Source organism: Copadichromis virginalis, linkage group LG13 (genome assembly GCF_057382275.1).
Source record: "Copadichromis virginalis isolate Kocher_CV1m ecotype Utaka linkage group LG13, C_Virginalis_male_GT1.1, whole genome shotgun sequence".
NCBI classification, from domain to species: Eukaryota; Metazoa; Chordata; class Actinopteri; order Cichliformes; family Cichlidae; genus Copadichromis; species Copadichromis virginalis.
In genome coordinates this window covers 11143273-11154749 of record NC_140630.1, presented here as the reverse complement: position 1 = coordinate 11154749, position 11477 = coordinate 11143273, and the positions used below count along the sequence as shown (strand labels likewise).

The 11477-nt window shown below is 41.9% G+C and overlaps 1 protein-coding gene across 4 annotated transcripts in view; it reads left to right on the top strand.

Moving 5' to 3' along the window:
• The window catches only part of camkmt (calmodulin-lysine N-methyltransferase), a 124567-nt gene that overhangs the window by 649 nt on the left and 112441 nt on the right, over positions 1-11477 (top strand). For 2 of the 4 annotated variants that reach the window (XM_085477256.1, XM_085477257.1), the window contains exons 2-4: positions 242-418; positions 1442-1620; positions 2178-2242. In XM_085477256.1, coding sequence (XP_085333382.1) covers positions 257-418; positions 1442-1620; positions 2178-2242 — 406 coding nt within the window. In that variant the 5' untranslated portion in view covers positions 242-256. Of the gene's footprint in view, positions 1-21; positions 419-1441; positions 1621-2177; positions 2243-11477 lie in introns of those variants that run through there. The other 2 variants (XM_085477258.1, XM_085477254.1) reach the window with 2 other exon arrangements.

The following is an 11477-nucleotide window of genomic DNA, read 5'->3' as shown; positions in this document are numbered from 1 at the left end:
CCTCAGTTATAATTGTGAAATCGAGCGCGATCGTTTAACATGCCTGGACTTGCAAAAGTGTACGGAAGTAGCATGCATCCTTTGTGGGTGTAACAGGTGATGACAGTGAAGCGGTGTATGTGATCATTTCTGCGTCGCTATAGAAAAAAAGCCTTATTTTTTTGTATTACCGCACCGCTGTAACTGTGACAGCTGCATAAACAGGATTTAAACAAATGCTTACGGGTTTATCTCCTACCAGAAGTACGAAGATAAAATGGACAGGGACTCTTCTGGTGCTGCAGAAAGGACCGAGCCGGCGTCACCTTTGGGGAAAAATATTCACGAAGACACTCGCGCAGCTGATTCCCGCGCCTCCCGGTCAGGGACCTGTAGAAATACTGATGTCGCACGAGCCAGGTGGACCCTGCTGAGACAGGTATGCAAGCACAGAACTCTCATGATTGCACTGCTGTCCCTGAAGGAAGAACAAAGATGATGGGAACCCAGAGTTCCCTGTCACGCTTCCCAAAAACTCTATTGTTTACTTAACTTTTAAAAGGATCATGAACTGCACTGTATTTACTTTCTTGCCCCAAAAGGAGGGGGCAGTTTCTGTACAATCTGATAATCCAGCACTTAATAATAAGTATAATAATAAGTATAATGATATACTAATTACAGTACAGCAGTCTTTTTTCTGCTGATCTGCTTTAACATACAGTATTGCCTGAATTATTGTATAACACATCGGCTTCACAGCTTTGCTGGTAACAGTAGCTTTGTTAACACTTGAAAGCCATCTTTTCCCCTCCCCAAAACTTCTGAAAACCTTGCACGCACTAGAGCAGTAACTGTTCCCTTACATGGACATTATGCAGCCCTTACATTTGGCTGACAAAAATATCTCCCTCCAGGAGGTGCAAAAAGCCCCAGACTACTTTTTGGCACTTTTTCCTGAACAGTAATAAACTGAAATTGTATGGACTGCATATTGCATAGTACTGTGTTTTCCATATACAGTATGTTGTATGTAGTAGTATAGTAGTAAGCATAATACTTAACCTGATTTTTTGTCTTTTCTTTCTAAAACATTTATGCAACATAATGAATACTTTCATGGATTTACTGTGTACAATAACACATTTGTCACATTGTGTGGAGAGAGCCCATGGAGTGACAAGGGTGAACATGCAAATTCCACACAAAAATGTCCCAGGATCTTCTTGCTGTTAGGCAAAGTTGCTAACACTTCACTACTGTACTCAAAAACCAAACTCAATCCTTTGTGTTTTCTTTCTGAAAAAATGTATTAAACATAATAAATACTGTCAAGGATTTACTGTAAACAACAGATCATTTGTCACCATATTTAAATGTTATACTAATCCCAAAAGACCTCTTGTCTTTTGGACTGGAGGAAGGCTGTATTTATTTCCACTTTCTTATTTTCTTGTCACAGGTGTTGCGTCAGAAGCAGGTGGAGAGTCCGGAGGTCAAACAAGTGTCTGTTCGCAGGTTTGCCACATTTGACCTTTTCAGCAGAAAAAGGCTTGTGGCACGAGACCACAGTGATACCTCAGATGACCAGTGGGTGGAGTACAGAAGTGTCTACTTTCCTGAGTACAGTGCCTTACTTAGGTACACACACATGAATGGATCCACATAAGGCTCTTGTTTCATTCTGGCATTTGTAAAGCACAGTGACACTGCAAAACACAAAGGGCCATTTTGTAATCCTGCAATATTATACTAGTTAAAAACTACTGTGAATATTTTTTACAATGTTATTTATCTTGTGTCATCAAAAGTAAAGACTTTAGTAAAGTTGAGTTGAACAAACAAAGAAAAACAAACAAAGAGAAGTATATATGAAGTACCACAAAGCTTTGGTCATGTGGGTGGAAAGAAAATATCTAAAACATGTTTCAATTTTAAATTAAAAGCAGATTTAAAAAAGGAATAATTTCAGATGTAGCAAAAATACAGCCCAATGCTTTTCTGCAAAATAGCTGTGTCAGAGATATGTAAATATATGACAAACCTAATTAGTATTCACTTTTTGATGCTTTTGCTATTGAACAAAGCTCAGAATGGTAAATTTGCACTTTAGTCTTCTTCATCTATCATCTATATAAAAAAGGATAGTTTATGTTCCAAGCGTGCTGCATAATCATTTATATTTTTGTATCTCTAAGGGATAACATGGGACCTCTTAGAGTTAATGAAGTGCTCAACAGTTTTGACAACACCGGTAATGTCTGTAAGTACATGCTTTATCTTACTAGGCATTGTCTTTGTAATGTGTTTGAGTGTTTATCAGAGCATGCATATGATTGTGTTCACAGCGGAGTTCATTTTACCCATAGTGCTCCCTGGCTTTTATCCTTGACACACAAGCACACCCACGCTACAAGTTTGGGTTAACCTCATGCTGTGTTCTGTTAGTGTTTGATTGATGGTTTGATGCAGGTGGTTTGATTCCCTCTCTCTGAATTGGAGTGTGTCTCTCGTGTGCTGCTTCTACAGTGATTTATCATGTGCTCATTCCTCCCAACTACCTTCAGATGTCCTTTAGAAGTAAAGTGGGTTGCAGTCTTATTGCTTCAGTCGACACTGATGAGTGGTTTGGGAGAAAGGAAAGACCATGAGTCAAGGAGGGATTTGCACATGCTCCATGATATGGAGTGGTCACTTCACTCGCTCTGACCTTCATTCTTTGAAACTGTTTTAAAGTGTTAGACTATCAGAAGTGGGTTTACTTCTGATTTTTTTTTAATTCAGGCTGTTCTGTACAGTTTCTTGTTGATGTATTGTAGCACTGTGTTTTTAACCACAGCGGCATTTCAGCTACAGTTTGGATTTTTTTTCTCCAAAATGTGATTTCAGGCAATTCTTTATATGCACAGTTACTGTAACTGCAGTTGTTTCTTACAATTATCAATGCATTTTGCACAATCCGTGACTTGCCCAAAATATAACATGAATGTTTTGTCTATATTAGTAAAAAAATCTCTTTAACTATACCTCAATATTAAAAATATTGCAGCAACATGACAGGAACAAATGTCTTATTGCAATATGAACAAGGGATTTGTAAGTATCATGTTCAATATATGTGCTTCTTGTTCACTTTGAGCCATTTTATACAGCTTTTTGTGAAGCTCCATCTTCCCAGGCATGTGACTGGTTAGAGAAAGGTCATGGGTTAGTGCTACTCAGCCAGATGGTTCCACGGGAGTCAGGGGTGAATGCCATGGCTAGAGGCTACTTCACTGCACACTGGAATCAGATTAGTAATGACAGAGCTCAGTGGCAACTCTCATTCCAACCTGCTAGAATGGGTAATCCTTTTTCTCCACAAGGAGACAAGAGGATCAATACTTTTTTCTTTGGAGAGTGAAAAAGAAGAGGTCATCATGTTTTTGGATTGTTCCACTCCACTTCACCGCTCTTTCTGGTTTGCAGATACCTCATTCGCTCTTTTTTTCATTCTTTTCCTTCTTTAGAGTATATATAAAGTAGTAACTTGTATAAAGGCTTTCTCCTTCACATAAGAAATCTCCAACTACTTAGAGCATACCCCCTCATCCACATTCCTCTTTCTCAATTTTCCCCTCTCACCATTGCTCCCCTTTCTTCCTTCTACCCCTCCACCTCTCTGTCTTCCCAGCTGGAGTCATGCTTTGCCAGATGGGTAACTGAGTTCCTGACTTGGTCAGTGGATTAGCACAGCCGGAGATGAGAGCATAGAAGAGGAAAAGGGGGAGATGGTGGGTGGGCATGCCGGAGGTGTGTGTGTGTGGGTGTGTGTGTGTAGAAAGGAGTAGAGAGCCACCAGCAACGGGACCTCACTCGTCAAACAATAGGGCAGCCATCTCCCTCCTGTTCTCCATCCCATGTTTGGGGCTAGTAATGCGTGAGATCAATTAGGACTGGTTGAGAGGAGGCACTGAAAGGCCCAGAGGTGACCCTGTCAGAGCTCTGGGGTATATTTTTGAGGGCGGGAGTCAGAGAGAAACCTCTCTAAAATACACAAACACACATACTTACTTATGTGTGCTCGTCACAAAGATATACAGGCAGGGACAATACTTAGAGAATCTACTGCTACTGTGCTAATTAACACATATTCATTTCACCCACCATCACTCCCTCTCCACCTTTCCTGCTGTCTTGATAATCCCCTACCCCTGAGGTGTGGACAAGCCCAAATCCTAGGGGTCCTTGTCCTCCTGAATAGCGGGCTAAAAAGCCTGGCCGGATTAGCACACTGCTTCCAAAATGTGTGGACTCAGCTTAAAATTGCTACCCCCCCTCTCAGCGTGACCCTCTGTCCCAGCTATTGTATTTATCCCACAGTATATTGAACAATATATTGTTTCTTAAGGCGAAGATAAAGTCAGTACTTTCATTTTAAGACCAGTGGACCTTGCAAGGCTTCTCAGTGAAGAATTTAGGTTATGACAATTGTATTATGGATAACTTTTAAATAATGTACCATTTTTAATATATGGGATGATACAGTTTCCTTTCTTCAAGTTTGGGTTGTGCTGGAACCTATCCCTGTTGTCATAGAGTGAGAGGTGGGGTACAATCTAGACAGGTGGCTAATCTGTCTCCTATAATGTATATATGCATTAATATTAGTGGAAAATGCTGGTATAACTACCTTTCTAACACTACAACAAGGCAAGTGGACTCAAGAAACTACCTAAGTGAGCACAATAAAATAAAAGTAAGAGAATTAAAATGGCAAACCTAAATAGCTGCTTTAATATCTTTTTCCACAAAATCAGAAATCATTGACCTACTACTACTTTTTTTTTTTTTTTTTGGAACGGAGTGGGTTCAGGTTTGTTTTCTGTGGAATGACATCAGTCAGACCAGGACTTGTGAATGGCTCTTCCTACATATCCTAAAGATGGCACACACTTGACAGGTGACTGGAACATGACGTTCACTTGGTAAAATATATACATAGAAAGCACCCCATCTGGTGGTTATCCAGAGGTCATGAATCTGCAGTAACATTTGCTGCTTGTTATGTCTTTTCATTGTATGATTGGGACTATTTCAGTCTGGACTTGATCACTTTTAACTATCTGAACTCTGAACTCCTGACTTTCCCGGTTCTTTAGCTTGTAATTGTTAGAAAGCTTTGTATGGGTGTCGTTAGGAGTTTTAGCAGTGCTTGTTTCCGGCAAAGGGGTCAGGATTTTAGCACACAATTCATGCCCCTCGGGGCACAGGATGCGTGAATGTGTGTGTGTCTTTAAGAGGGTTTGGATAAAGCTTGTTGACGTCGCGGGGCTTTTGGTAAGAGGGCTTGTTGGGCTGTGGGGTCACTTGTTGGGTTAATGTTTCAAGCAAAGGTCACTGTGACAAACCAAAGTGCTTGTATGGACACACACACTAATTTTTCTTGTGTGTATGTGCCAGTACTTATAGCATTACACGTTCTGTCAGGATGCAAATCTGTTTGTATTGCCACTTTGTGGGTTACACAAATTGTTTGGGGACAAAAAGCAAGACTCCATTATATAAATCAATACATTTTAGGTGGAAGACATGATAAAGGTCAGGGTTTGGTTAAGATAAGGTTTAGTGTTATACATATAGCGGTTGTGGTTATGGTTAAGATATGTCAGCAGGAAATGAATGTAAGTCAATACAATGTCCTCTGAAGCACTGGAAACAGTGACAGTGAGATTGTGTGTGCATATAATCAAGAGCCTAGCGTCCTAATGAAGCCTAATAGAAGCTTCTTCACTACAGCTGTCATTGTCTAAATGACTACTAGCCTTTCAGCCTCTCAGTCATCCCTATTATCTCCCACAGACTTCACCTATCACCCCTGCTGGTAAATACTATAAACCCTGAATGTTTGAGTGTTTGAGGGAGGGTTGTGGAGAGCCGATTTCTGATGTTTGTGGTGGTATGGGGGCTGTTTATGACTGGAGGATGTATTTGGAAAGATAAGAGGGGTATCAGCATACAGAACGTACTAGATACATAAATAGCCTATCAAATAGGCCATTGAACAGTGCACGTGCAGGCTTGTGTTATTGTCACTCTCTGTTGAAGTGGTGGACAGGTATGTTTGTATCTGTGTGTTTTCTGTATTCAGAGGCACTGTCACCTTTATGTATGTGTGTTTAATGTTTTATACCAGTGTCTAAGTGTTCTTAGTGACTGTGTTTGTGTGTGTGCACACGTTTGAAGCTGCACGTGTGTGTGTGTTGTAATAGGTGCCCCCCGTAGCCTCCCCTTGTGCCAGGCCTTTAGCGGAGCCCTGTTTGCATAATTATGCTAATTCATTGTGCCATAGTGCTAATTAGACCTTGTTAGACAATAGCGCTAGACTGGGAGCTGGCTGACATACACACACAGACACACACATAGTATGCTCTCTCAGACTGTTGTGTCAATGACAAGGTTTGCGGTCCCCCTCTGCGCTGTTTATAACATGCTCTCTATAGAAATGGTTCTCTACTGGTGTGCTCTGGACTGAGCTCAGGTGTCTCTTACGATTTTGATTTAAGCTAATGGAACAAAAATCAATGTGAAGCAAGACTGCTACACGAGCTTCTTTACAATATAACACAATTGGTACATGCCCTTATTTTCATTGTCTCTTATTTCTCAAAGCTGTTGCTTAATTGCTCCTTTGCCAGCAGTTTTTCTAATCTCTGCTTATTTTATCATTGTACATTATGATGATAAGATATAAAGGGCACTTCAGATTTTATTCAATAAACCATATGATCTGAATATGAGTCAATCCAGACCCCAAGCAAAAAATCCATGAATATCTTACGATTTCCAAAAAAATCCACATTTCTTAGTTTCTTATTTTCTAAAAAGGATGGTGTGATATTCTAATAGCCTGTTATGTCCAATGTAATCGATTCAAAATAATAATAATAATAATGAAAAATAAGATAAAGTCAGCTTGGTGTTATATATACTTCTCATGAGCAACCTACCATCATTTAACATGCTCCAAAAAAGGCTGGTTTCACTATCTATCTATGAAGGAAGGATAGATAGACACACTATATATATCCACAACAATTTTCAGAGTTGCTGTTCTCTTCAAGCATTTTGTTTGTGTGGCTTTGTTTTTGATAGACGATAAGAAATTGTTTGGTTAATATGCCTCAAATAAGCCAAATGAAATGCACAAAGCACAATTAAATGCTACTTTTGTATGTTCTGTACAGTTTAAAAATGACACATTGGGGGGAAAAAAGTCCAGCATTTTTAGCCATCTTCACAGCAATTGTTTCTAAGTCTATAATTTAACCGCTAAACACAAAAAGACAGTCGCACAGTAAGTGGATGTGGCTTAGTGTGTATGCACATGTGTTTGTTGTGCGTGTGTCACTTTGTAGTGTAGGAGTGGGGGTTGGAGGTATTGTAAGTATGACTTGAGTGGCTTGGGGGCACATTGAAAGAGTTGCTGGTTGATTTAATTGAAAGTAATTGATTTTTGCTTCCGTACCCTTGTCTCCTCCATCCGTTGACTGGAGGAAATAAGAAACAGGGACTCGCCTGAAGTACCGTTGGGTGTTAGAAGCTTCTTGACACTCGAGAAGTAAACAGTCGCCACACTGCATCTAAACACAAGTTGATGCTAATGTACAGATGCAGGCTGAAATGTTTATGTACGTGCACGCACACACACAGACACACGTGCAAATGCGTGCTGAAGGTCCCTGCAGTACAGCGTCATTATGACTTTGAGCACAATAGTGATTGAAGGTGAGCAGTTGGGTGTAGCTTTGCTTAAGGAGTTCTTTCCCTTTATAGCCAGTAGTTGATTTTGTGAATTTGTGCATGACTGAGAGTTTGTGTGTGTGTCCAGATGCGTGTGCACTTGCGCACTATTACCAGTAAGCGGTGGGGATTAAGTTCAGGAAATGAGTAGAGCGTTAAAGGGTGCTTCCCTGCCTAGCGCTCTTGCATTGTCACCACTGCTAATACTCAGCTAATTACAAGGACATACTTTAACAGCAAGCTCAGCCCGTAACCCTCATGTCTCTCCACTTGGCTCCCCCTTTTCTTAGGTTACCCCCTTACCCTAGAATTAGAGGATGAAAAAAAGAGTGAAAGAAAAGAGAAAGAGTAATAACAGATCGCTCCCCTCCCTAAAAGCTCACCCTGCCTCTGGACGGATACAATAATTGGATTTTTCCCCATTTAAGTCACCCAACCCCTATGTGCCCCTCCTGGCTGTGTTCCCTATCGTGCATAAGCTCTACATACACTGGCCTCTTCAACCATGTAAAACATACACACAAAGAACGAGTGTGTTAGAAGAGAATATATATCACTTAGTCACGTTTGCTACCACTTTATTTAAAATCTGAGAAGTCTGGACAAAGAAGTGGTCTGGTAGTTATACTTTCTACACAAACAGTGGTAATCATGGAAAAAAACTTGTTTTTTACCTGTAAAAAGGAATGTTTTAACCTTCAAATATTTCAATCTGCGCTCAAGCATAATGATTAATTCAAATCTATAAAAGCTTCAAAGGCATTTTTCTGATTAATCAAGTACGCAATATATGATCTTTTACATTGTCACAATGGTGAATGCCCACTTAACTGCACAGTGGCATATAAAAGTTGGATAAATTTAGTCCATGCTGCATATCCATACCCATGCTGCTTCATTCAACTAATTGACAAATATATACCTATAGCATTAAAAAATACACCCTTGGGGATAAGATTCAAGGTTCAAGGTTCAAGGTTCTTTATTTGTCACATGCATAGTTATACAAGTATAACACACAGTGAAATGTAGCCTGACACGCTCCTCGACATGTGCAAAAAAATTGGGGGGGGGTGTAGAGGAAAGACATTATATATATATATATATATATATATATATATATATATATATATATATATATATATATATATATATATATATATATATATATATATATATATATATATGTTGCTGTGCAACAACACCACACAGGGCGCCCTCTGACCCCGGAAGGACACACCGTTGCAGCGAGAGGGCGTCACCCGTCACTATGGCAACATAAACAAAACATAAGTGTACAAACAGAACCCCGGACAGCCCTGACCCGCTACAATATGATGCTGAGAATATAGCCCAGAAGAAGCGTATAGTATAGCTTTTATTTTGGAAAGAGCCATTTCTCTGTAATAAACTCTCTTTTCCAAAGATGAGCGATTCCTCAATCAGATACAGGTGTTACCGCGCCAGATCCGCGGCCCCGAACCGTAGTAAGGAAACCTCTGGCAGTTACTTGAAGGTTCCGTAACTGACTCGTAGCCACCGGCAACAGCTCACTATACAGGTCAACTCCGCTAGCAAAAAGATCGAAGGAGGCGTAGGAAACTGCTTCACCGAACTTTATTTCTTCTCTAAGGCACGAACACCGCATACAGTGGGCTGAAACAGTTTACTCACAGCGAGCATCGCCGACACAACTCTGGCTGTTGAGGGAGTTATTATATTCCTTTTATTTATTTTCTTTTCGTCTCTTCTGTAGCTAACCGTTACTTTTTCCCCTTCTCCGCTCTCTCTCTTCACACACACCAGGCAGTCCCACTACACACATCCCGAATACATTTCCCATCAGGCTTCATCCTTAAAGGGCCATGCCTGTAACACAGGGCTTGCAAAATCGCTAGCCCGACGTCCCGGGGCTAGCGATTTTTCCAGTCGGGTTACCAAAATCTATCTCTGCCCTGCCCGTCGGGCTATTGTAGGAAGGAAAAATATATGTCAATGCTTTTGCATTCTTTCGGAAATGTAGCTGGGTAATTATGTCATTGGCATCGGTGAGCCACTGTCAATATGTGACATATTGAAATCGCGTTTGAATTTGCCCTTGTTTTTTGCTTTCACTTTGCAAATGTCCAGGTGCCTTCTTTTGGCACGCCGGCCGGTCACCACCGGCGGGGGAAAAGTCACTCGGGTCAGAACATGGGGTGCCACCATCCCACTTCTGACACCAATGTGGCGAGCTCAGACAACGAGGAGACGAAGGTGTCGTTTGGTCTTGCTTCCCGTGAGCTAGCCAGGGAGCACAGCCGTTTATTGACATCTGCAGAAGAACACTGCCGCTAGCTAACTGCTCAGCGCGGCAACCGCACAGCAACAACAACAACACACAGGGCGCCCTCTGACCCCGGAAGGACACACCGTCGCAGCGAGAGGGCGTCACCCGTCACTATGGCAACATAAACAAAACAACTGTACAAACAGAACCCCGAACAGCCCTGACCCGCTACAATATGCTGCTGAGAATATAGCCCAGAAGAAGCGTATAGTATAGCTTTTATTTTGGAAAGAGCCATTTCTCTGTAATAAACTCTCTTTTCCAAAGATGAGCGATTCCTCAATCAGATACAGGTGTTACCGCGCCAGATCCGCGGCCCCGAACCGTAGTAAGGAAACCTCTGGCAGTTACTTGAAGGTTCCGTAACTGACTCGTAGCCGGCAACAGCTTACTATACAGGTCAACTCCGCTAGCAAAAAGATCGAAGGAGGCATAGGAAACTGCTTCACCGAACTTTATTTCTTCTCTAAGGCACGAACACCGCGTACAGTGGGCTGAAACAGTTTACTCACAGCGAGCATCGCCGACACAACTCTGGCTGTCGAGGGAGTTATTATATTCCTTTTATTTATTTTCTTTTCGTCTCTTCTGTAGCTAACCGTTACTTTTCCTCCTTCTCTGCTCTCTCTCTTCACACACACACCAGGCAGTCCCGCTACACACATCCCGAATACATTTCCCATCAGGCTTCATCCTTAAAGGGCCATGCCTGTAACACAGGGCTTGCAAAATCGCTAGCCCGACGTCCCAGGGCTAACGATTTTTCCAGTCGGGTTACCAAAATCTATCTCTGCCCTGCCCGTCGGGCTATCATAGGAAGGAAAAATATATGTCAATGCTTTTGCATTCTTTCGGAAATGTAGCTGGGTAATTATGTCATTGGCATCGGTGAGCCACTGTCAATATGTGACATATTGAAATCGCGTTTGAATTTGCCCTTGTTTTTTGCTTTCACTTTGCAAATGTCCAGGTGCCTTCTTTTGGCGCGCCGGCCGGTCACCACCGGCGGGGGAAAAGTCACTCGGGTCAGAACATGGGGTGCCACCATCCCACTTCTGACACCAATGTGGCGAGCTCAGACAACGAGGAGACGAAGGTGTCGTTTGGTCTTGCTTCCCGTGAGCTAGCCAGGGAGCACAGCCGTTTATTGACATCTGCAGAAGAACACTGCCGCTAGCTAACTGCTCAGCGCGGCAACCGCACAGCAACAACAACAACAACAACACACAGGGCGCCCTCTGACCCCGGAAGGACACACCGTCGCAGCGAGAGGGCGTCACCCGTCACTATGGCAACATAAACAAAACAACTGTACAAACAGAACCCCGAACAGCCCTGACCCGCTACAATATGCTGCTGAGAATATAGCCCAGAAGAAGCGTATAGT